This window comes from Misgurnus anguillicaudatus, chromosome 18 (assembly GCF_027580225.2).
Source record: "Misgurnus anguillicaudatus chromosome 18, ASM2758022v2, whole genome shotgun sequence".
Classification (NCBI taxonomy): domain Eukaryota; kingdom Metazoa; phylum Chordata; class Actinopteri; order Cypriniformes; family Cobitidae; genus Misgurnus; species Misgurnus anguillicaudatus.
Genome location: NC_073354.2, coordinates 25,919,855 through 25,947,057, shown reverse-complemented (window position 1 = coordinate 25,947,057; position 27,203 = coordinate 25,919,855). Strand labels below are relative to the sequence as shown.

Genomic DNA, 27,203 nt, shown 5'->3' with positions numbered 1-27,203 from the left:
TACAGCAGTTCGTTCTGTAACGTTTGAGGACCTCTAGTGTTCATATGAGACCTTTTTCGGTATATATAAATGGAAACAACGTGAGTCTTGTCTAATATAATTCTCAAAAAATTCTGAATAAATAAATAAATGACAAAATTCCAGAATATAATGTTGGCGATAGCTATTAGCATCATTAAAGGGTTCGTGTTACTGAGTAACCACACAGTAATGTTGTGAAAAATCAAAGTGAACATAAATATGGTATAAACTCCAGTCATGCATTACTTCCTGGCATCTTTAGTTTTTATAATTCATATGCAAACTATGTTTACACTATTCATATCTGACTACTACGGTAACCTACTATATTTAGGATGGTGTGTAGGATTTACTTCGACAGCTGTTCAATAGACAAAAGGAAAGACTGAAAGGTTGAAGTTTGCAAACAGCTTTACAGTCAGAACAGTAAAGTGAAATATGAAAATACATACATATATGGTAATGTTGCAAATATTTATATTATATCACGTAGTGTTCATTTCTGAATGAAAATGTGAAGTTGATAAACGTTTACTAAACAGTGTTGGGCAAGTTACTTCCAAAGTGTAATACATTATATATTACAAATTACTGTCATTTGAAAGTAATTAGTTACATTACAATATTACTGTCTCTGAACTGTAATGAGTTACACTACTTTTGCGTTACTTTTGAGTTACTTTCATCAAAAGAACAGAAGTATGACTAGGCATTATAAAATGTTAAAATGTAGTTTGTTGCTGCTTATAAATCTAGAAGGTATGTGTTGGCCCCTCGAGCTTTGAATAGGCAAAGTGAAGACTTATGGCAAAATACAGTCACAATTACTGTCATAATCATAAACATAGACAAATGATCTGGTAAAAGTCTGGTAAATTATGGTACACATACCAAACACAATAGAGCCCACTATAATGCAACCTATAGCCTAATAACATGGTAAGACATGCAACCTCTTTTCATTTCTATTCTTTTGATCACTTTTAATTCAGATTCACAGCACAAACCTGGCATGCACTGGGTTGACACAACTTATCAAAAAGTCCTATTGGAGGATCAGGCCTCAAGGAATACAGCTCATTTCAGTCCAATAGGATTACTTGTAGGCTAACATATCATTGCTTAATAAAACAGACAAACAGAGGAGCACTGCTTTTTGCCAAACAATGAATATAGGTTCCCATACAACGGCTGGTAAAAACTTTAAACAGTGATGTTTAAATGTACTATTTAGATAACCATGTTTAAGTCTTCACTAATGTTATGGTGTAGTTTAGGTTGCTGTTTGTAATAAAACTGTAGATAGCATAGGAATATCCTAGCAATCTATTATTATGTATATGGACTGTTATCATAGCAAAGCTTACCTTGTCATTGCTGGTGTGATATGGATTTTACTGGCAACATGTAAAAGTCTCTTTACTTCTGAGGTTCAAGCAGCATGGGAGACCGATAGAAACTTTCTGTTGCTCTTACTTAGTGCTCTTATTCGCAAAATTATGCGTGTGCGGCGCTACCGGACCTGATTGCGACCACTTTAGTCAATGCTTATAATACAGCCGCGGACTTCCCAGATTCGGCTCTTTAAGAAACATCTCTATATTTGACGCGCACCGCGTCCAAATTGCATTTCAAATACAAAGTTAAAGAACTTGTTGCATACAGCACGTGGAAATTGACGCAGCTTTTTCATGTGTGGATGCTGGTCGCGCGCATTGGTCAAAAATAAAAATTTAAAATAACAGTCTAATTTTGAAATGCATTGTTGTAACGCGCTCGTTACTAAGACTGTAACGAGTAAAATATTACCAAAATTTTACGAGTAATGCGTTATATTACTGCGTTACAGCAAAAACTAATATATTACTGTAATATATTATATTTTGTAATGCGTTACTCCCAACACTGTTACTAAATGCTAAGCAAGTCTTGCTAGCGAGAAAAGCAGTTGCGTTAAACTGGATGGCAGGAGCCTGTTTATACATTGGGTGTGTCCCTCTGAATCGAGGAGGTACCGCAGGAAAAGAACCCAGCAATATATAAACCCCTCCTTCTCTAAGGAGGCGAGGCTGAGTGTCTACACATTAAACCCGATACTATTGTTGAGTTTTTAGATTATACTGGCAATAAATAATGAATACGATAGTCTGATAAGTGACTAGGGAGGATCGGTGCCAGGCAACATCTGTTTTCTTCCGCTGTTTCACTGCAATCTTGGGTCCCGTGCGGTAAAACATACATACAGAATAAACATCGCGATGTATCAGGCTATAAGAAAATTCGTGTTTACCGACTCGCATTGCTTGGGGGATGAAAGCGCGAAAACTTTCGCGGAGTTATTTGAGAAGTTGGATGTGAATAAAGATGGGAAAGTGGATGTGTCGGAGCTGAAGACGGGCCTGGCTGCCATGGGCTTCTCTATGGGCAAAGGAGAAGCGCAGGTAAATCCAGTTTAACACTAAAATGGCTCTGCATTACTTTATGTTGGGTTGCTTTCATTATATACTGCAGAGGCGTATTTGAGTATAGTGTGCAGTGTAAACCACACAAAAACCAATAAACCGTGCTGACAGACGATTAAGATCTTATATTAGCCTCAGTTTCCTATCAGGATAAATGCTTTTAACGTTTGCTGTGTATGCATGCGTCAAAGATAAACCATTACCAGCACAAGCTCAAAGATTTAATATCCCATCCCGTGCTAGTTGACATCCTCTTCTCTGACTTATATGCACGCGCTGTACTGTTCAAGTTTGAAATATAAAATGGCCAGTATGTTTAACATCCACAGATATACTACTGACAATAGCGGTTTACCAATCACTAAATCAAGTTTTCAAGTCTTATAGTATTTGAACTTAACCGGAAGAGTGAGATTTTATTGCTAAAGGTTAAGACACTCCTGTACTGCTCAAACAAAACCCACATTCCTTTACCTGACAGCCGATATTGACTGTCTATCAAAACCTAGTGAGCTGCCTTCCTAGACTGCCTTTTTATGCATCATAAGAGATGCCTATAATGCTGTCTAGGAAGGCAGGCTGAGAAGTATTGAGCCACTCCTCAAATAAACCTCACCCTACTTAAGGAAATAGGAGGAGACTAGCAGTATCAAAGATCAAAGACAAGACCCCTTATGCATTAATCCACAAATCTTTGCAGAATGCTATTTTATCATTGATTTTCTATACAACTCATTGATGATGATATATGGTTTTTTTTCTTTTTATATCAATCTGTGATTGTCACATCTGTTATGTTTTTTTCTTTGACAGAAAATTGTTTCCTCTGGAGACACTGATAAGGACGAGGGGCTGGACTTTGAGGAGTTTTCAAAGTACCTGAAAGAACACGAAAAAAAACTCCTACTGACCTTCAAGAGTCTGGACAAAAATAATGATGGTAGGATTTGGAAAACTCGCACAGAAATAAAATTTCTCCAATCATTTAGTCTCCTTTACTAATCCAAATATAATTTTAAGTATGTTTATACTATACTCTTTTAAGTTTCTACTTTGGTCATTTTTGCACAACATAAACATAAATGTGTACGCAGGTCGGATCGAAGTCCAAGAGATTCAGCAGTCCCTTAAGGAGCTCGGCATAAACTTGCCAGATAAAGCTGCAGAAAAGATCATGCACAGGTAATCTTAAGCAAGCACAAATAAACAAAATTGTTTCGTGATACACAAAGTTGTTTCGTGCAGCTATCATGACTTATAAAACTTGACTTTCTAAGTATAGTCGAGACATGGCACAAACATTCGGACGGTCTTCTCTTTAATGAACTCACTCCTGCACGTTATGGTTTATTGGATCTCCCGCGATCCACTGGCACTAGAGGTGGTGGCATTATTGTTCTATACAATCAGAAATACAATCTAAGACCCGTTGCTGTTCCAGTGTTCTCCTCTTTTGAATGTCTTGTTTTAACTGTTTCTGATTGTCACTCAACTGCCATAGCTACAGTCTACCGGCCACCTAAAGCAAACAAAGACTTTTTAACTGAGTTTGCGGATTTGCTGTCGTATATGTGCCTTAAATTTCAGAAAATCCTTTTATTAGGGGATTTTAACATCCATATGGACAAAAAAGATTGTGCATTAACAAAGGATTTCTCGACCTTGCTGGAGTGCTTCGATTTAAATCAATTTGTTGACTGTACTACACATAACAAAGGACATATTTTAGACCTAGTGATATCAAATGGGTCTTTTGTGTCTAGGTTGTCTACTATTGACTTAGGATTGTCTGATCATCTGGCAGTCTTTTTTGATATGCATATACCTGTCACAAACACTGTTTCTTCACGTATTATGACTTACCGGAAATGGAGATCGGTTGATCCTTATGATTTCTCTGTTTTTATTGATTCTTCATTAAGTTGTTTTACTCCATCTGACCCTCTGGAGAAAAGGGTCTCTATGTTAAACTCGGCTCTCCTATCTGGCCTGGATTTATTTGCTCCTCAAAAATCACGCTCTGTTTCATTCATGCGCCCTGCTCCATGGTATAATGATGACTTGCGTATGATGAAAACATCTTGTCGTAAAATGGAGCGTAGGTGGCGTTTCTCTGGTCTGACTGTTCATTACGAGATATGGAAAGACTGCCTACAAGACTACAAGGCTGGAATTGTTTCTGCCAGATCTGACTACTTTTCTAAGATGATCAATGACAGTCAGAGTAATCCTAGACAACTTTTTAACTCCATTAACAAATTACTGAATCATAAAACTGTCACTCATGTTACTGCTTCTGATCATCTCTGTAACAGGTTTCTGGACTCTTTTGTCACCAAAGTTGAAAACATTCGTAGAGGTTTTTGTAATTCTACTTTAATGTCTTCTGATTTTATTCCTTCCTTCTCTGGTACTAAGTGGTCTAAATTCTGTACAATTGATTCAGACTCTCTGTTAGCAGAGGTTTCAAAAATGAAAGCAGCCACCTCTCTATTAGATCCCATACCATTTGGTATGTTTCAGTCATGTTTTGATTCACTGTGTCCCTTTCTTTTGAGTATTATAAATGACTCCCTGTGTACGGGGGTTGTACCTGCGGCTTTTAAAACTGCTGCTATTACACCAGTGCCTAAAAAGTCAAATATTGACTATGAGAACTTCACAAATTTTCGTCCCATATCTAATCTCCCTTTTTTTGCTAAACTTATGGAACGAGTAGTTTCTTCTCAGTTGATTTCTCATTTAACTGAGAACAATCTCTTTGAGCCTTTGCAATCAGGTTTTCGAAAATCACATAGTACAGAAACAGCTCTGGTAAGGGTGACAAATGACTTGTTAATCGCTTCAGACTCTGGCTGTCTTTCAGTTTTGATCCTACTTGATCTCAGTGCCGCTTTTGACACTGTTGATCACTCAATTTTAATTACTCGTCTTGAAACAGTTTTTGGTGTTTCTAACACCGTTCTGAATTGGTTTAAGTCTTACCTTTTTGATCGGAAGCAGTTTGTAGCCATTGGTGGTTTTAGATCTGAGGTTAATGTTGTGCAGTCTGGTGTCCCTCAGGGGTCAATTTTGGGCCCTCTTCTTTTTAATATTTACGTCTATCCTTTAGGCCAACTTTTGAGATCACTTGGTTTAAAATTTCACTTCTATGCAGATGATACACAGATCTACATTCATTTTAGACCTAATGAAATTGTGCCAGTCAATTTTCTTTCTGAGTGTATTTTTAAGATGAAAGAATGGATGACTGAAAACTCTCTTTGTCTTAATAGTGAAAAGACTGAGATTATGCTTGTTGGTTCACCTCACCAACTACGCAAAGTAGAGCCAAGCACATTAACTCTTGATGGTTCAAATGTGGAGTTTCGGACTAGGTTGAGGAATCTAGGAGTGATTTTTGATGCCAATCTAACGTTTGAACCTCATGTTCTGAATACTGTAAACATTTCATTCTTTCATCTTAGAAATATTGCCAGGTTGCGTCCTATGCTGTCTTTTAATACTGCTGAGAAATTGATTAACACTTTTGTGTTTTCTCGTATTGATTACTGTAATGCCTTGTTAGCTGGAGTGTCAAAAGCTACCCTAAACAGAATGCAGGTTTTGCAAAATTCGGCTGCAAGAGTCCTGACTAGAACTAATATACGAGAACATATTACTCCTGTTTTGGAGTCTTTGCACTGGTTACCCATTAGGTTTAGGGTGGACTTTAAGATTTTGATGCTTACTTATAAGGCATTGCATGGTTTGGCACCTCAATACTTGACAGAGCTTTTAATTCCATACACTCCAAAACGTGATCTTCGTTCCTCAGAAACTGGTCTTTTAACTGTTCCCTCAACTCGTTTAAAACTAATGGGAGACAGGGCTTTTTCCTCATTAGCTCCGAAACTCTGGAATTCTCTACCATTTGAGATTAGGCAAGCAAATTCTTTTGATATTTTTAAATCTCAGCTTAAAACTCATTTTTTTATGTTAGCTTTTAATTGATTGATTGCTTTTATTTTTGTTTTATATTGTATAATGTCTCTTAATTCTAATCTTTATTATGTGTTGTATCTCTGTTGTTTTAATTGTTTTTGTACAGCGCTTTGAGATGTGCACTTTAAAGGCGCTATAGAAAATAAAGTTTATTATTATTATTATTATCATAGCTGCAGGGTTCCCACGGGTCCTTGAAATCCTTGAAACTTTGTGAATCTGGGGGGAAAATTCAAGGCCCTGGGAAGATGCATAGATACATGCATAGATACAGGTCATTGAAAGTGCTTGAATCTATTTTATGCAAGAAGTTTTTTGGAAAAAATCCATATTATTTCCTGTGTAGTGTAGGATAATATCATATAACCATTTAAAACTGTGCGCTTTAAATGGTTATATCTTCTGTATGCGAATGTTGATCATACCAAAATGCTTTTTTGCATAGTTGTGTTTGACACATGAAAACGTCTCGGGTTACGTATGTCTGTTGTTCCCTGAGAAGGGAACGAGGCACTGCGTCTCCTTTGCCATACTTCCTGCATCCTTGTAACGCCGTCTTTGGCAATATTACAGATAGCAATATACTTCCTGTCTCCTGCGTCACCCTGTCTTTTTCATTAAGCCTCACCGTTGGTTGAATTTGATATACACATTCAGACGCACTTACCCCTTAATGATAAGTTACTAATTTTATGTGACCGATATTAGACAGGACAACATTATGTTGCAGGTTAAAGGTAGTTGTAGATAAAAGGGGAAAATTGTGAGTATAATGAAAGACACAAGTGTTATATTATGATGTATATCATAAAGAAATGTCCTTATTATATATTACCCATAATTCCCAAACATATGTACGGTAACTGTATACTCTGCATAAAGAACATACTTCTTATTTTTAAAATGCTGTTGTCTGGACCCACCCAAACTTTTATCTCCAATCTGACTTGCTATGTCCTGCAGTATTGATGTAGATGGAACAATGTCTGTGGACTGGAATGAGTGGAGACAACATTTCCTCTTTAACCCAGCAGATGACCTTCAAGAGATCATACGTTATTGGAAACACTCCACTGTAAGTTATTAAACACAACCACTCATATACTATGCATATGCATCTGATTCTCCATATGCCCTCCACTGTTGTATTCAGGTATATGCATCATGGTTTATGTAATCAGTAATCAGCTTGGCAGTCACTTATATACCTCTCTCAGCTGGGAGTCAAAGAAAGTGTTTATAAGTGTAGAGAGCAAGAATGATAAGGAGACTCTTAATTGATTAAGTATTAGCTTTTAAAAGTCACATGGGACTTTGTGTGTAGGTGAATTGTACTGGAACTGGATGTTTTATTGTAAGGTGACCAGTGCCAGAGTTGTTTCTTTGCTGTTATCTGTTATCTTTGTTTATCTGTTTATTACTTTGCGTACTTTATATCACATTCGGAAGTTATGACATATCGCATTTTTTTATAGAGCTATTGAAATAATGACACAGTAGATTTTTCCAATTGAGGACTGCCCAGGCAGAAGGTTTAGTCAGATTTAAGGGATAGTTCAGCCCAAAATGAAAACTAATCAATTTACACAGTATGCACTGTCATGTGCTTTATTCTGTTGTATACAAAAGAGGATATTTTGAGAAATGATGGTAAGCACCCTTTAACTTCCATAGTATTTGTTTATTTTACTGTCAATGGGTACAGTTAGTGTGTGCTTACCATCGTTTATCAATAATTATTGGGTAAAGTATCCCTTTAAACTAACGAAGTAGTCTACTTGTATGATTTGGAACGTAAAACAAGGCCAATGAAACACTACTAGTAAGTGTAAGAAACTGGGCGACTTGCATAGCGCCGCAGGTTCAGCCGTCAACGTCACAGCCAATTGCATCAAAGTTAATTTAAGACCGTCTTGGGATTAGCCCTGGAAATACTCATTATCTGTCTGATGGAGTGATAAAAGAGGAGTGCAGGTGAACCAGCAGGTCTGTATTGCCTCTGTTAGCATTCATGAGGGATATCAGACAGACTGGCAGCAGTAGGTCGGCATGGGTTTGCTGCAGGAGCAACCCAGGAGTGAATGGTTCATTGTTGATTTTGAGGATGAAGAGACTATAGATGTGAATGATGTAGATATGGTAGGTTTTCGGCACTTCATTCATTCATAGAGGCCAAAAAGTCTTTGACACACTGCCTAGTAGACTATATGTAATGAAAATGTTTGGTGGTAGAAGTAATTGTTTTGCATTTGTGCCATTGTGGAAATGTGTTTTATTGAAAAAAAAGCCTCTTGCTGAATTTTTTGCAGCAACACAAAATGTATTATTTTGATGTATTACTTCAATTAAAGTATCTGAAGATTATAAAAAGGGCATTATATATTTTAAGGGTTCAGATATGATGTAAGTGCGATGCACGTAACTTTAAATTGTAGTCTGAAATAAGTAGTACCGGTATTAAGATCATATAGTTGCCTATTTGCTTAAGAACCACATGATATTTAAGATGATTTTCCATATTAAAATCCAACACTAAGACAAAAAAGCCTTTTTTCAAAGCTCATACATACCTGAAAAGCTACTATTTGTTCACTAGGTGTAGAGATATTTTTGAATCCCTATCTAAATATTAAGAATTTTAGTTAGTAGCTAGCTAACATTACCTCTTTGTTTTAGGTGTTGGATATAGGTGATAGTTTAACTATTCCAGATGAGTTCACCGAAGAAGAGAAGACCACAGGCATCTGGTGGAGGCAGCTGTTCGCTGGGGGCGTGGCAGGGGCGGTCTCTCGAACAGGCACCGCCCCTCTGGATAGAATGAAAGTCTTCATGCAGGTACAGTATTTGCTTTACAGAGCAGCTGTGTTTGTCAATCTCTGTTTGCGGGCAGATGTTCATGTCGGAAGCCCAAATTTAAAAACGTAAACTACAGTCTGGTACCTTTTACAGGTTCATGCCTCAAAAACGAACAATATCAGTCTTGTTAGCGGATTCAAGCAGATGATTAAAGAAGGGGGCGTGGCCTCACTGTGGAGAGGGAATGGAGTCAACGTCATAAAAATTGCTCCAGAAACTGCTATCAAGTTTATGGCTTATGAACAGGTGAGTAAAGCTGACCCTTAAAGGTGCTGTAGAATGTAAAACTGAAATTACCTAGACATAGATGAATAATAAGAGTACATGGTAATGACATATTGTGAGCCTCAAACGCGATTGTTTCCTCCTTCTTATGTAAACTTCATGCATGCAAAAGACTGCTGGAAAACAGGCCAGTCTCAACAAAAAACCAACTGTGACGCTACAGTCGTGATGTACGCCCTGAGGGGCAACCTTCCGATCTCTCTGATGAAGCCAATACGGAAGTGACTTAACTGCAATTCATCGACTGGCCGCTAGAGGCAGGCTCCTAAAGGGAGTCAATTCCCATAGACCTCCATGTTAAAATGGCCAACTTTACAGTAGAAAATAATGTTTAAAGCCTGGTACAAAAATTGTTTTTGGTCTGCATTGTTAAGTTTGCCCTTCATGACAACTGTGAGGGGTGTAAATTTTTTTGTAACTCATCCGTTTAAATTATAATAAGCCTTAAAGTTCTGCATAATTAAGGGCGTGGCCACTTGAGTGACAGTTAAACAGCCACTGCTGTCACTAGAGTCGAGCTAGGCGGGCGTGGTTTCAGCAACCAGCCACCTCAGCTTCATCCATGTCCTGCATTTTTACCCATTTTTGGTTATCCGCGAATGATGCACATTGATGTGCGGCCAAGATGGCGAAGGCAGACACCGCCTACTTTAAGCTTCAACAACGATCTTCAGAAACCTATGAGTGACGTCACAGACACTAAGTCCATCTTTTGTTACATTCTATTGTATGCCCCAACATTAAATTAAGTACAATGTTGTTGTTATGCTAAAAACAAAGTTAGTGCTTTATGCTAGTTAACTCTTTCCCTGCCATTGACGAGTTATCTCGTCAATCTCCAATACTGCTATTATCCACCAGGTGGCACTCTTCCGCAACTTATAAAACCCGGAAGTATTGCCCTAGGGCAAACAGCTGTATGTCCGTGTATGTTATAAGGATCACTCTGCATCTGATCTCTATCAAAAGTCCTTCACAAAAAATGAATTATCTCAGCTTTTTGCTCAAAATTTGGTGTTTTTGATGAAACCTACACATATTTGTGATGTGATAAAAACAGAACACATGAAGGTAGGATGAAACAGATTTTTTTGTTTGCAAGCAGGGGGTCTTTTCTTTTCTTTTATATACTGTATGTTTAAGATTTTATATTTAAAAAGGAGCATTTTCTGGAAAGCATTAAACTTTTGTGAAAATCATGAAAAATGCTGGTGGGGAAAGAGTTAATGCTATATTCTAGCGCAGTGGTTCCCAAACTTTTTCAGCGTGCGGCCCCCCTTGAGTACAGTGCATTCCTTTGCGGCCCCCGAAAGAAAATTTGTTACAAAAAACTGTTCTTAAACTCAACATTTTAATAAAAAAAATGATTAAATTATACAAAAAAGTAGTGCTTTTGGTTAGTAGCCTTATTTTTTTTAGGTTTAATTACACAGAATTCATGATAAATTAATGTATTGTATAAAATGTCATAAAACTGGGGCCCCCAGTTTGAAAACCACTGTTCTAGCGTTTAGACTGAAGTTCTACTATTGACATTACAGTTACATTTTGAAGATCCATACTGAAAAAACTAGGGCAAAAATAATTATATACAAAATAATTACACACACGCATATTATGCAAAAACAAAAAAAATGTTGTATGCGATAAATCGTGATTAATCTTTTGACAGCCCTAGAAAAAAACACAAACTTACCAATGTCCATTTCCAATCTCCGAGTAATTGATTATTCCTCAAAATCTGTATCTTCATCTGATACAGCCTACAACCTAAGGTCTGTTTACACACACACAGAGCTACTGAAATTAGCCACTCTGAGAAACAGCCAATCAGAGCAGAGCTTAACATTATTATTCATGACCCTTTTAAATAAGGTAATAATAGACCATATCATTCTGGGGACAAATCCTATGGTTGTAAATGGTCATGTAAAACCGTCTCTGTATTATTTGTGCAGTTAATAAAGACACACCCCTTTTGTATGTGCTCTGGGCAACCTTTACAATCCTAATGTAGCAATTTATGCACATGCATTTTTTTTATCAGTATGTGTGTTCCCTGGGACTCAAACCCACAGCCTCTGCATTGCTAACACAATGCTCTACCAATTGAGCAACAGTAACACTTGATGTCTTGATGTACTATTTTTGAACTTTCCGATACATTTTAAAGATCACATTGGTCTGTTTAGAAACCCACGTAACCATGAAACTCCCATCAACACTGAAAACCACTTCCTCTTTTGAATTCAGACAATATACTCTGTTCATTTAAAGTCAGTCCTCGTCCACTAATTGTATTGTACAGGCAGTATTCCCAAAGTGCTTATATTGTTCATATGGAAATGTCACTGTTTTTTATCATCACAATTGTCTATATTCACAATGCTTTTTGGAAACTTTATTTCAAAGAAACCTCGCTTATATTCCAACCACGCTTGTATAAGGCGACAGATCAGAAGTCAATATAAGTAGGCTCAGTTTTATCAGTTAGGCTAAACACTATTACCTCGGTCTTAGACTCATTTAGAGATAAAGAGAAGCATGCCAACCAGGACTTTACCTCCGGCCTGGTGCCTATGGCTGAGTCACAATTGATGATTCGTATAAAGCAGTGTTCTTGCTTGTGTAATGTTGCTTAACTGTCTTACACAAGCAGTGTGTCTCTGAGAGCTATTTTAACATCAAGCATTCACAGAAGAGACAGTAATACTCTATGGAGGATAACTGCAATTGAGAAGAATGTGTTTCTATAGCTAATGAAAACAGAACCGATATCAACCGTTTCAGTTTTGCTTGCATATGCCTTTACATGTTAAATGAGTTGCATAATGGGATTTGATTTCTGTTTGACAGTATAAGAAGCTGCTGACAAAAGAGGGTGGGAAAATCCAACCTCATGAAAGGTTTATGGCCGGATCTCTAGCAGGAGCGACCGCTCAGACAGCCATCTATCCAATGGAGGTGAGAAATTAGACATGATGTATCATCTAGATGTACTTGGAGAACAAAGGACTTGTGAAATGGGCCTTACACCTGCTATTAAGATCTCTAGAAAATGTATCTTCCATCATCACCTGTATTCATATAGACGGTTTCAGCAGTAACAACATAAACAAGCGGCTGTCGCGGTCCGCACGTAACTTCCGGTAAACTCAGCTAAGAATATAGCCTAGAATTCTAGACGCACCCTAGCGGCCGCAAAATATATTTGCTGCCAGGGTTTAGTCTAGGCACTCACAATACACTTAACAGCTCCAAAAACCAAAATTTGGTCAGGCCAATCACATCGTGTGTAGCGTCTGTGGGGCGGGCTTAACATGATGACGACAGAGCTGCCTGCGACGGTTCCTACTTGAAAACAAAGAATGGCTGCTGCTGCTGGCGAACAGCTTTCTTTTGAAGCGGCTTTGGCCGCGAGTCTGGAGGACTTAGACTTATGTTTTTCTTTGAGTGAAGAGCAAATAACCCTACTGAGGTCCTTTTTAAGCAAGAAAGATGTGTTTGGAGTTTTGCCGACTGGTTACGGTAAAAGTTTGATATACCAATTAGCTCCACTGGTGGGGAAACGCATGGGACTCATACGTCACCTTCTTCGTTGCTCTGATTGGTCATAGCGCTATCCTATTGCGTGCAGAGGCATTTTGAGGGACAACCTTATATCCCGCCCCTTGCATTGAGCCGTTTGTGTGAAGAGTTGCCAGACCTTACATCTTGATGTAGGTCTGGCTAACCAGGCTACTAAGAATAAATAACAAGAAAGTACTTTAAACGTAGTTTATTTATATAACAAGCAAAAAAACAACACATACAGTTGTGTTCAAAATTATTCAACCCCAACTGAAATTGATTGTTTTGGCCGGTTTGACATTGATTTTATTCATTCAGTCATCCTGCTTACAATTACATCAAAGAGGCATGTGTAGGTCAGACAAATATAACATAACATTTATAATGAAATAACCACAAATGTCTTTTCTGTGCTCACATCATTATCAGTTTTATTCAACCCCCAAGTGACATTCAATCTTAGTACTTAGTACAACATCCTTTTACAGTTAAAACAGCTTTTAAACGTGAAGCATAGCTTGACACAAGTGTCTTGCAGCGATCTACGGGTATCTTCGCCCATTCATCATGGGCAAAAGCCTCCAGTTCAGTCACATTCTTAGGCTTGCGCACTGCAACTGCTTTCTTTAAGTCCCACCAGAGGTTCTCAATCGGATTTAAGTCTGGTGACTGCGATGGCCACTTCAAAATGTTCCAGCCTTTTTTCTGCAACCATGCTCTAGTGGATTTGGATGTATGCTTGGGATCATTGTCCTGTTGAAAGGTCCAACGTCTCCCAAACCTCAGGTTTGTGACGGACTGCAACACATTGTCATCCAATATCTCCTGGTACTGAAGAGAATTCATGGTACCTTGCACACGCTGAAGTTTCCCTGTACCTGCAGAAGCAAAACAGCCCCAAAGCATGATTGACCCCCCACCATGCTTCACAGTAGGCAAGGTGTTCTTTTCTTCATAGGCCTTGTTTTTCCTCCTCCAAACATATCGTTGATCCATGGGAACAAACAGTTCTAATTTAGTTTCATCAGTCCACAGAACACTATCCCAAAACTTCTGTGGTTTGTCCACATGACTTTTGGCATACTGCAGTCGACTCTTCTTATTCTTTGGAGACAGCAAGGGGGTGCGCCTGGGAGTTCTGGCATGGAGGCCTTCAGTACGCAGGGTGCGCCGTATTGTCTGAGCAGAAACTTCAGTACCCACATCTGACAAATCTTTTTTCAGTTCCTCAGCAGTCACACGGGGACTTTTTTCCACTCTACGCTTCAGATAGCGCACAGCAGTCGCAGTAAGCATCTTTTTTCTGCCACGACCAGGAAGCTTTTCAACAGTGCCCTTTGCCTTGAATTTGCGAATGATGCTTCCTATGGTGTCTCTTGGTATGTTTAACATCTTTGCAATCTTCTTATAGCCATTGCCCTTCCTGTGAAGATTAATCACCTCTTCTCTTGTCTTCCTGGACCATTCTTTTGACTTCACCATGTTTGTAACCACACCAGTAAATGTTTAGAAGGAGTTGAGTATCACAGTCATTTTAAAGCTGCCTAATTGGTGCCTATTAGGCTTTATTGCTGTTCCCTGACATCCACAGGTGTTTTCAATACCTGATTGAAAACACTTCAATGAACCTCTGTTCTTCAGAGTGGTAGTTCTTTAAGGGGTTGAATAATTGTGTCAATGAAGAATTCACAAAAGAAACATTTACTACTATATTACAAAACCAATTGATGTCATTTTAGTTGCATATGGTTCTTTAAGAAGTCATTGTAGGATTTCATTCTGAATACAATTACAAATGTACACTAAATTCCCTAAAACCCTTAACAGCATTGGGGGGTTGAATAATTTTGAACACAACTGTAGATTACCTAGGAAACCAAAACATTTGTTATTTTCGACGAGGCATTTGTTCAAGAGATCAGTTCAGCAACTAGTCAGACCATTAAAAAAACGAAACCGGAAGTAAAGTTCGGATCCAGACGTGTATCACGTGGGTCCGATGAAACCGTCTATATCAATAAGAAAAAATATTTCAATCAGTCTTTATGGTTTTGTTAGATGTAGTGAATAATCCAGGACTAGGCCTTAGTTATATTAGGAAATGTAAGTAATTTTTACCAACAAATCTTAGAAAATACAATACTGGTGTGCATCTTGAGACAAATGAATGGCACTGATATATGTTAAGATATGTCGGTACAAGGTGTTTTCAAATTAAGGCAGCTCCAACAACATGCATTTTAGTCTGGGAGTATGATAAGCTCTGTCCAGGAAAACACCCCTATATGTTCTGTACAGGATAAAGTCTTATAATCGAATGATGAGATTAGGAGCATCAAAGTTTAATCATTGATTTCAATCTCTGACATGACCTTATTCAGTTAATATTATAGATATCACGGTTATTTTTTCACATAATGTACATTGACTTTGTAAAATGACTTTTGCTGGGTTTTTAAAGGCAGGGTCACAAATGATAAGATTGATATTAAATGTTTTAAATGTCAGGTGCTGAAGACCAGACTTACTCTGAGAAAGACCGGACAGTATTCTGGGATGTTTGACTGTGCCAAGAAGATTATGAAGAAAGAGGGAGTGAAGGCTTTCTACAAAGGCTACATTCCCAATATTCTAGGGATTATTCCTTATGCAGGAATAGATTTAGCAGTGTATGAGGTGAGTAGAAGTAGAAACTTTCTGGAACACTGTGAAATGCCACAGGATTATAGGTGTTAAATATTTCAGTTCATTGGACCGGGGCATTCTAGGTCTACTGTAGTTTGTGACCTACTTTTTTGGCTAAATTTTTTATAGTTTTCCAAATTTACCAAAAGATAACAAATACACGTATATGGAAAGCATCCAATAAAGCTAAGAGGGAAAAGGGAGACAACACATACAGCAGGTAAAATAAGTATTAAAGTCACCATTGTTTTTATTTCTAAAGGTGCTATTGACATGCATTTTTTACCAGATGTAAAAAAAAAAACAATCCATGCAATTCATGCATTTGCAAAAAAAATGTCTCTAACCCTAATGCTGGGTACACATCAAAAGATTTTCTTATAAGATCTTATACAATTTTTAAAATGTGTTAGACCACAAACATGAAGATAAAAAATCCTACATTTAACCGTTTTACACCTATAGTGTGTGGTGCGCCATGATGTGTCAAAGACAGCACACCACACACAAACAGATTTTCAACCAGAGTCTCGACTGTGAACACAGGAAATCTCGTGAGACTTCAGAATAAGCATGACGGACGATACACTGCAAAAAATGATTTTCAAGAAAAATTTTGTCTTGTTTTCAGTAAAGATATCTGGAAGTTCTTCAATTGGGATGCTTTTTCTTGATGAGCAAAGCGACCCAAGAAGGTGAGTGTAGTTTTTAGACCAAAAATATGAAATTTAAGTGATTTTGTGCATAAAACCAGCAAAAAAAAAAAAACTGCCAATGGGGTAAGCAAAAATCTTGAACATTTTTCTTAAACACTAAATTCAAGAAAAAAAATCAAGAAAAATTTGCTTACCCCATTGCCAGATTTTTTTGCTTGTTTTATGCACAAAATCACTTAAATTTCATATTTTTGGTTTAAAAACTAGACTTATTTTTTGCTTATCAAGAAAAAGCATCTTAATTTAAGAATTTCTGGATATTTTTACTGAAAACAAGACAAAAATACTAAGATAATTTTTTCTTGAAAATCTTTTTTGCAGTGCATGCAGGAAGACATTTCAAAGAAAGTGTTTGGAATGATTTTCCCAGAAAATTCAAGGGAAAAAATAAACGGTTTGGGTGAAGTCGGCGGGAACACGGTCTGTACTTTGCATCAACTTTACATTGTTCTGCGCCATGACTGCCTTTGTCTTCCATCATCTCGCTTTCTGATTGGATATTGTTTTGTTTAACATGATAATCTCAAGAGCATGCACACGTTTGTCCTCGGGTTCCCCCCACACATCAGGATTTCTGAACGTTTCTTGATCGGGGCGGCTCCGACATTCTTCCGATCAAGTTCGGAAACACCTCTTAACAGACTCTTAAAGGGGCAATAAGTAGGATTTACCCCATCTAGTGGTGGAATTGTATTTTGCATTCAAACGAACAGTGCTTACTAGCTCCCGTTTCCAAACGCGTGTTGCAACTACGGTAGCCGTTATGTACTCACTGATCACCTTGTCCGTTTCAGCTGGTTCACGTGGTCTGAATAAAAACACGTTGTGGAAACGCGTTGGTAGGCAAGTGCTTTTTGTCCCTCTCTGCTATTATAGTTTATCAATACGGCGGAATGATATGGATGCCTCCTTGGACTTACCCGTTCAATGTAAGTAAAGAGGAGAAATTCTAAGCTTACAAAGAAAAGTCAGATCAATGGCAGAGGTCATTTGACACCAACAAGGACATATTTATGAATAATAAAAACACTTAAAATCCTACTTATTGCCCCTTTAACACACCTAGCACCATGGGAAAATTGGATAAGATAATCTGTAGAACCATCTAGATAATCGGGACATAGCTAGGATTGTCGGAATGGGGGAAATCAGCCCGATTTATCTTTTGGTGTGTACCCAGCATAACACATAGCCAGGGAAACTCTTAATTGGTTTCAGAGCAAGAAAAGAGAATAATAAAGATGCTAGAATGGCCCAGCCAATCACCTGACTTGAATCCTATTGAAAATCTATGGAAAGAACTGAAAATCAGAGTTCATAGAAGAGGCCCACAAAACATTCAAGATTTAAAGACTGCGTGGAAGATGGGTCAAAAAATCAAAATGGTGATGTTCAATAATTATTTTCCCCGCTGTTTATCAACAACAATTAGATCTATGGAATAAGCGGGGTGAGCGAAATAAAAGTTTGTGACCTACTTTATGTGAAAATGCAAAAGATTTTTCTTTGTAGTACTCTGTGTACAGCAATGGTAGGCAGCGTTGGTCCTGGAGTGCCAATGTGCTGAAGATTTTAGCTTCAACCCTGATAAAACCTTGCCTACCTGTAGTTAGACCTTGATTGGCTTGTTCTGGTGTGCTTGATTAGAGCTGGAGCTAAACTCGGCAGGACATCGGCACTTCAGGACCGACGTTACATACCCCTGCTATACAGTATTATGTGTCCTATGTTGGAGGCATGATTTAGTGGACATTTAACAAGCCGTGATTACAGCAGGAACCTATTTAAAAGTAAAATACTTATTAAAGGGCCGAGTACCAAAACACACTTGTAGCCAATCAGCAGTAAGGGGCGTGTCTACTAACCAACATCATTGCCTTGGTTGGGTATATGTGGGTGGGTCTATCAAAAGTAGGTCCAGATTCTATTGGGGTAGAGGTGATTTCAAATGTCAACATTGGCTTTCAGAGATCATGCACCCCGCCTTTAATGTAAATCATTAATAAATGTATGATTTTACTCGCTCTGCAGACACTCAAGAATACCTGGTTGGCACGCTATGCTAAAGACACCGCTAACCCAGGAATACTGGTGCTACTCGGCTGTGGAACCATTTCTAGCACATGTGGCCAGTTGGCCAGTTACCCCCTCGCCCTGATTCGCACACGCATGCAGGCCCAGGGTAAATATGGGCCACTCGGGCCAGAATATTATATAGCCTATCAATACTCTTGCTTTGCTTTGTATGTCTTAAATGTTTCATGTTAACCATGTTTGATATCCTCTTCCCAGGCGTCTTTGGGATCAGAGCAGGTGTCAATGTCCAAGATGGTGCAGACTATCCTTAAAAAGGAAGGATTTTTTGGACTGTACCGTGGGATTTTGCCTAACTTCATGAAGGTGATTCCTGCTGTGAGCATCAGCTATGTGGTGTATGAGTACATGAGGTCTGGATTAGGCATTTCTAAATGATGAATCTCTGTGTATGTGAGAGAGGAGTGTGTGTCTGTGTGTGAAGTCTTGCATGTGTTTACACGCGCACCAAAAACCAAAGCATATCTGTCCAAAATATCTCCATAATGGTGTTTTACACTGAGATTGGTGCACCACAAATAGTTCCTGTTTACATTTTATTTTGTCACATTGTTGGTTGATGCTTTAGATATATATTAAAGCACCAGCTAAGACTTTATGACCCTGTATGCTTATCAGGATTAAAATCCTGAAATAATACATAAACCAAAGTATTATTGCATTCACAGTTAAATAGGGACTATTGAAATAAATAAATACAATTAATTACATATCCTTGTTTTTTATAGTTTACATTGTTAACTTTGTTTCCACTTAGTTGTTTGTACAAACAAGGGCAACAGTCCAGATTGTGCTGTCTGTACTTTGGATGGGAGATGGGTGTGATATCAGTTAGTGGGTTCATCATTTTGTCATTTTAATACATATGTATGTCAGACAATGAATTGTTTTGCACACTACGAAACAAAGAGATGTGCCTTATAATTTGTTTTACATGCGGGTTCCCTCGACTGTACATTGGGTGTAACGTGTGGCCTTTTATCCTCAATGATTTAGAAACTGTTTAGAAACTCCTGTTTATATTAAAGGCTGTATTTTAATAGTTTGTTGTGATGTTTTTTTTTGCACAAATCACATTCTTGTCTAATTGGCATAATACGTATGTTAAAGGAATAATTACCCCCCCCCCTCAAAAAAAAAGCCCATATTTTACTTTTATGTGTAAAGTTCATCATCCATCAAAAACTAGTCCATACTGTTATTGTAGTAGTTAGATTTTGATGGATGAATGGCCTTTTTGGAGCTTTAAAAATGGGGCACTATCCAGTCCCATTATAAAGCTAGAAAGAGTCAGACTTTTATTATTATTTATTTTTAGTAACTTTTACTTTGTTTTGGCTGAAAGAAGAAAGTGATATACACCTTAGGTATCTTGAGGGTTAGTAAAATATGGGCTAATTTTCATTTTGGGGGGAACTATCCTTTTAAGTGTGTATGGTCAAAATGAAAAGCAAAACGTACATTTTCTATGTTAATTGTTGGGTTTGTGGGTTGAAAAACCCATCATTTCTTTGGTGTACTGTAACAAAGGATTACACATTTTACAGTAGACATCTAAATGCTTATATAACTCTGACACAAGCACTGGATTTCTCAGTGTGTATGGATTTACTTCAGTACAGTACAGTACAGTACAAAGCATTGCCTTTTGATAAGAAAAGAGCTTGACTGAGAATATTAAAGGACTAACTAACTAGTTACTCTACACAGTACAGTGTGTTTGTATGTAAATCATAAACAAAGGTCAGAGCTATGTAAATGTTTGAATGATAGCCAAGATTAGATAGTGTAACCATTTCACCATGACAAATGTATGGGCAATGTGTTAAGCATGTAAGACCTAATATGAAGTAAATATACTGCGCCATCTGCTGGTCCAAATGTGTATTATTAAAATGAATAAGTCAACTGTTGAAGTCACTTTGATGAGTGGCAAAAGTGCCCAATAAATACATTTAGGGGTGGTTTCCCAGACAGGGTTTAGATTAATACAGGACTAGGCCTTATAGGTCATTTAAGAAGTTTTTACCAACAAACCTTACAAAAAACACAGGTGTGCATCTTAAGACAAAACTATGTCACCGATGTTAAAATGAAACAGGACACGGTGTTTTAAAATTAAAACGCTTTAAACATGCATTTTAGTCTGGGACTGGGATAAGCCCTGTTCGGGAATCCACCCCTTAAAGGTGCAGTGTGTAAATTTTAGTGGCATCTAGTGGTGAGGTTGCGAATTGCAACCATTGGCTCAGTTAACTGCTCACCTCTCGCTTTCAAAACGCATAGAGAAGCTACAGTAGCCACCACCGGACAAACATGTCATCTTCGGAGACAGCTTCATAAAAAAAGTTTGTAGAAACATGGCGGCACAAAATGGCGACTTGCATGTAAGAGTACCCTTGGTATGTAGATAAAAATGTCTCATTCTAAGGTAATAAAAACATAAGGGTTCATTATAAAAAGGTCTTCATACACCCCTGATAATATAGTTTTGTATATTATTTTGCATTTCTGTCAAGAGATCTTTCTAAAAATTACACACTGCACCTTTAAAGTCTGTGTAAAGTCCGATAGTAAATGTGTTCTTAGTTAGTTTGACACATCAGAAAAATGTGCCAAATTTTAATGAGTAAAAAAACGCCAAATATATAAGTTATCAAAATTTTAGAAAAACAGCCAGGATTGTCCGTTTCAAACGCCGGGGGCGTGTCCGATGTGTCGGCACTCAAACCACGCCCACTCGCGGGAAAGCTGCCTCTCACGAAACCATTGAAACACCACGGCACTAATGATTTTTAGCTTTAAAATGTGTAATATAGTAACATTAAAAAGCATCAGAATTAACACAATACTGTGTTCTACCTTGCACAATGTGTGATTTCAACATAAGAATTTATAATTGTAAATTTTATCTAATTTTCTGCTGAAATTCTCATTACCGCAATGTGTCCGGCTGTGTTTGAATATGCGTTATGTTGTAATTTAATCAAATTAACACAAAAATATTAAGAAAAAAAATTAATGGATGTTTTGCTAGACTACTTTAGATGACAGAAAAAATATTTACTGAATATTCATGTATTATAATAATGAAAAAAAATTAGGAAAATGATGTGTCCATGCCTGATGTTCTCATCCTCCGCAACACTTTTTGAGAACAGTTTAAGCACACATACAGATTTTTAATAAAGTTTGATTTTGAGTGACCAAGCACATGGACCAGTTACTTCAAGATGGCTACCAGGTAAGATCATTTTTTATACAGTTAATTTGAAATATTGTCTTGTCAGAATGCTTACACGACATTTTGATTATCATTACCGCAACAGATGCTTATTAAATGTTAATTTAATTAATAGAAGCATAATACTTTGATTTTAAATGCAAATGCAGAATCTCCAAATTATGTTCTTTCAAATTTGTCATGTCATTTTAAAAATATGTCAGTGTTGATGTTTTCTGACTGTTGGCGGTAATGAGATTTTTTAGGAATAATTTTTTAAATTATGTTACAAAATGTTAAATGATAAGTAAAATTTTTTAAATTAATGTTCCCATTTACTCCAGACTTTGTTTTTCAATGTCTGGTAGGAAAAAAAGTAAATTTAAGCAATTTTTACATTTTCATGCTTGACATTTTTAAAACCAAGTTTTCGAGAGAATCACCCACATATATATCAAAACATCTTATAAGATGTTTTGTCAACGAAAATCTGAATAAAATTCATACATTACAAGGCAAGCAGTGCTTAAAACTTTAGATCCAGCAAAGTAAAAACACACATTGATCATTATGTGTATAAGATTCCCTTTTTAATGAGTTACCTCAACAAGCCTTTCACTCATATACACATGCATTAAGTATGAACAGAGGCTTTTTTAACTAATCTTTCCATGTACATTGCTTTACAAAGGGAAATTTAAAATCAAATTGTGCAGTTGCTGCATTTCCAAAAAAGATTACAAATATCTGAGATTGATTGTCATACAGAGTTTGACCTCTCTCTGTGCATCAGAAGTATTTTAACATTCATTTTGTTGTATGCCGGACCTTTGACAGTAAACACAGACTCGCTGAAATCCTAAACTCACAAACAAACACATAATATACATAGCAAACGGCCGATGAGTTGACATACAGATGAAACCCCACTGAATTGCACTGAAATACTGAATAATATGATGTAATACTGAAATATTGCATATGAAAGCCTGTGTTTATGTGGTGCATGCAGAGGCAACAGGCATTTCACATTGCAATCTGTTCATTGCACATAATGTTAGAACAGATAAGCTACATACATGAAAATACTATAACCAGTGTAGTGTATGACATCTAAAATTTGCAAAATCATCTGCAATGTCTAAGAATTAACAGCTGTAGTGAGACATTGTTTGAAAAATAAAAACAAAAAGAAACGAAACAAATTAAAAATAAAATGGTCCATCGGAAAGAGCTGATACAGCAAATAGAAATATAAAACAATGACCTTTTTTGGACCAAAACCAAAAGATAAAAAATATTAAATTCCAGTATTAGGAAATAAAAACAAAAAGACTGGGTGTAAATGGACAAAACATTGCAGAGGATTAATGCTTCAAAAGCAACACGGACCTTTTTTGGACCAAAACCAAAAGATAAAAATATTTATTTTGATAAATTCCAGTATTAGGAAATAAAAACAAAAAGACTGGGTTTAAATGGACAAAACATTGCAGAGGATTAATGCTTCAAAAGCAGTTGGCTGAAACATAACAAAACGAAACACATCTCTTGAGATTTTCTCATTGATTGTACATCCCATAAAAATATTATTGCACCATCCATCTTCAGCTCATCCTTGAGGTGACTTAAGGTTACAGTGTTGTACAGTCTTGTCTGGCTGGTAACTCAGTAGTTGTTATAATTGCACATTATTAGTGTTGCAGGTTTAATAAAAACCCAAACACACAACATAAACCCATGAGAAGTTACTTTGGTTTAAAACTCGATTCCTAATCCAAATGTCTATCACACAAATCCATTTAAAACCATGCATACTCTATATACATCACTAAACTTTAGGGTGACTTAATTTGACACCTTATAAGTAAACAGCAGCATCAACTTTTGGCTGTGCTCTATAGGACACCTCTAGGAGGCGCTGTTCATCACTCCCATATGTATGCCGTGGTCTGCCCGTCATGTTGTTCTGTTCCAGTGTGTGAGCGCTCATGATATCCCAACCAAAAGAGGCGGCATGTTTGCCTGAGGCTCCTGCGATCTCATCTGAGTATGGGAGAACGGGAGATGTCATTAAGATGTTGCATAAAGGATATTTATTTATGGACAAATACGTAAACAAAAACACATACCGGTAGTTTAGTTTCACTCAAAGCAAAGAAAGGACAGCACACAATGTCATTGCAATTCCAATCTGCCTTCTGCTTTATTTCTGTGAGTCATTGTTCTTTATTTAATATATAGCTATTTAATGGATCTCTATCCACCTTTTTCTCGAACGCGGAAGTTAGTGATGTGACGTATTTCCCTTCCTGTCCGAGACTTCCGGTTCAATAGCCAGCCGGTAGAAAACAGTGTAGTGGGAGCACGCATAAAACATGATTTAAACAGTTAATATTTACTACACCTGCCATGTATGAACCAGTGTGAGGATGAAATTAAGAAGTGGCTTGATATATGAAGATAAATATATCATTTTTTATTTCATGTTGTGTTCAATGCGCAAATATAAAAGCACAAAGACATACCAGTATCTTTACAATGGGAAAGTCTGTCGAGTGTTTGTTCATGGAATTTACCAAGACTTTGTGTTTTTAACTTTTCAGGGGATGGTTTAAAATGTCACAACTGTCCATCTGATGTGAGTTTTTTTTTAAACGGCAATTTTTAATGGACTTGTTTATGGCGACACGTTGAGTTTCACGCGATCCGACACAGTCCGCAGTATCTTTCTCATTCAACACATTGTAAGTTATTTGAGCAAACTATAATAAACATATTAAACTACTACATGTATTGAATATTGTTTTCGTTTAATGAAAATGTTATTACATCCGCCATTGATGAGTTATCTCGTCATTTATGAGTTCATATTTAACTAATAAATATGCCTTTTTGGACGAATTTCAAAGTGAAAGTGTAATACCGCTTTTATCCACCAGATGGCGCCAAATCGAATTTATCAAAAACGGAAGTTAAAAAGAGTTTATGTTTTATTTTAACTGCCTTTATGTTTGATAGTCATTCTGAGTCTGATCTCTAACATAAATTCCTTTACAAAAACGCAATTTTTTAAGCTTTTTGCTCAAAATGTATTTTTGAAGAGAAATATCCATATTTCAGTGGTTAAATTAAGTAGAAAAAGTAAATATATAATGAAACGTTTTTCCCCATTTTGTTTGTTTGTTTGTTTGTTTATTGTTTGTTTGAAAGCAGATGGTGTGTTCTTTAATTTGATATAATTTGTATGTTTATATATTTATAGAAAATGATTTTTCCTGCAAGGAATTTTGTGAAAATTTTGTTAAAATCACAAAAATGCAGGTGGGCAACTTTTCTCAAAAAGGCTGGCGGTGAATGAGTTAAGCACTAGGTGGAGACATGAGCTTATGAAATTATTTGCTTACTTTTTAAACTATTTGCTTTTTTATTTAAAACATAACAAAAGTATGCGCAAACACATTACGAACTACTATTATAAACATTAACTAAGCAGATTATGTCGTATATATTCTGTACTGTAATGGCATTTTTGTAATAATATATAGTAGCAGAATAAATAAATCAGCGCATTTTTATCAGCATAATATTAGTTGTTTTTAAACAATTATTGTATTTATTCTTTACTGACAGTTTCTATGAAAGGTTTTACTGGATGGATTTGTAAATACAGATCATGAGAGCATGTGCGCTACATACACATTCAGTTCTTGTGCATGGATTATGTTTAAAACAAATGTTTTGTAGAGATTTACTGCGTTTGTATTAGCTATTATGGCAACTGCTAACTGCACAAATTATGTCCGTCTTCCTGGATTTCATAATAAACATTAAACAGCCAGTCAAAACGGCACACTTGTGTCCTTCGCAATAGACTACCATTAGCTTTAGTGGCTCACCGGAAGTCATAAACTAGAAAGCTCAAAGATGGCGGCGCCCACATCTATGTAGGGTGGCCATTCGTGCCAGTTCCGCCGGACACGTCCCGAACATGTTTTCGGGTTCGTTCTCCGGAAGTTACGTTGGTTGACCGCATACGTCATCAAGGTTTAATATTTCGGGTTTAATTTCAGAAAAGCAACCGTTACATTTCAAGGTAAGAATGAAACTACAATGATTTTGTGTCTTAAAAGAAATTAATCTTAATTTTCTAATGTATTTTAACTATACAAAGAACAATTCCCGCACACTATCTGCTTGCTGAAAAAATGTATTTAATGAAAGTTGCGTTGCAACGTTTCAATCAACTGATCTTCATCAGGCAACGAGTTGATCGAAACGTTGCAACGCAACTTTCATTAAATACATTTTTTCAGCAAGCAGATAGTGTGCGGGAATTGTTCTTTGTATATCTTGAGACTGTATTGACTTCAGGTGTGCGACGCTAATTTGTTTAATGTATTTTAACTGAAATGGGAGAACCTTGATGACGTATGCGGTCGAGCAACGCGACTTCCGGAGAACAAACCCGAAAACATGTTCGGGATGTGTCCGGCGGAACTGGCACGAATGGCCACCCTACATCTATGTCAAAAAACAGGTGGATTAAAAAGTATTGTTAGAACTCAAAACCTTTGCACGACCAGCTGAGCTACAGGAGCACAAGTCGTTGCATAAGTCGATACAAAGTCTGGCATGCACAGATTACAAACACATTAATGAACTGTAAAACACAGGGTTATAGACACACACTAATGCTCAAACAAAGCAGGGTACAGGCCGGTACCTCTAGAAGGTTTGGAGGAGAAGGAAAAGAAGGATGGAGGGAGAGAGGAGCAGCCTAGAGAGGCAATCTTGTGTTCATTCTTCTGGAGTAACTCAGAAGACAGAGACAGATGGACGAGAAGGAAATTATCGGGTGAGAAAGCGGGAGCCTTTAATATCTTTAAAGGTGTAATCCCCTAAAACCAACTACAAATATGCATTGGGCTACACCTAATAACAAAACAAAGGCTGTACCAGTGGGCGTGTATGATATGAATGAACTCACCTCTAGATTTGAGCGAGCTTGTTTCAACACATCTCGCGTCCTTGAGACTGAAAATAAACAAGAAAACTTTGAAGATTGGAACGATAACCGAAAATAGATGAGACGAGATCAGAAGAGGTCGCTCACGTTGATTGGCAATGAATTGCTCCATGCCGTCTTTAGTGCGAGTTTCATTTCTTAGACTCTCCATCGTGTCCCTGAGTAGCAGCTCTTGCTCCGATAGCTTACGCTTCAGTTGAACAACCTCCTTTTTCAGAGACTGCTCCTGCACAAATACACACACAGTATTGGTAACTGATGTACCTTACTGTCCATGT

At 37.1% G+C, this 27,203-nt stretch overlaps 2 protein-coding genes across 11 annotated transcripts in view; one reads left to right on the top strand and one right to left on the bottom strand.

Moving 5' to 3' along the window:
- The first annotated feature begins 3 nt into the window (after positions 1-3).
- On the top strand, positions 4-19,771 carry slc25a24 (solute carrier family 25 member 24). Of its 2 annotated transcripts, none has more exons than XM_055187169.2 (10): positions 4-80; positions 3,297-3,423; positions 3,578-3,665; positions 7,431-7,542; positions 9,144-9,302; positions 9,417-9,569; positions 12,465-12,572; positions 15,687-15,854; positions 18,611-18,761; positions 18,873-19,771. In XM_055187169.2, exons 1-10 carry the CDS (start codon positions 45-47, stop codon positions 19,049-19,051), a joined length of 1,281 nt encoding a protein of 426 aa, XP_055043144.1. In that variant the 5' UTR covers positions 4-44; the 3' UTR covers positions 19,052-19,771. The 2 variants fall into 2 exon arrangements, with proteins under 2 accessions (XP_055043144.1, XP_055043143.1); XM_055187168.2 differs by lacking the exon at positions 4-80 and adding an exon at positions 2,056-2,462.
- Positions 19,772-22,464: 2,693 nt separating this feature from the next.
- The window catches only part of pde4dip (phosphodiesterase 4D interacting protein), an 82,995-nt gene continuing 78,256 nt past the window's right edge, over positions 22,465-27,203 (bottom strand). For 6 of the 9 annotated variants that reach the window (XM_073856199.1, XM_073856200.1, XM_073856201.1 and 3 more), the window contains 4 exons: positions 27,013-27,151; positions 26,887-26,933; positions 26,623-26,713; positions 22,465-23,942 (listed from right to left, as the gene is read on the bottom strand). In XM_073856199.1, coding sequence (XP_073712300.1) covers positions 23,758-23,942; positions 26,623-26,713; positions 26,887-26,933; positions 27,013-27,151 — 462 coding nt within the window. In that variant the 3' untranslated portion in view covers positions 22,465-23,757. The remainder of the gene's footprint in view (positions 23,943-26,622; positions 26,714-26,886; positions 26,934-27,012; positions 27,152-27,203) is intronic. The other 3 variants (XM_055187064.2, XM_055187065.2, XM_055187067.2) reach the window with 2 other exon arrangements.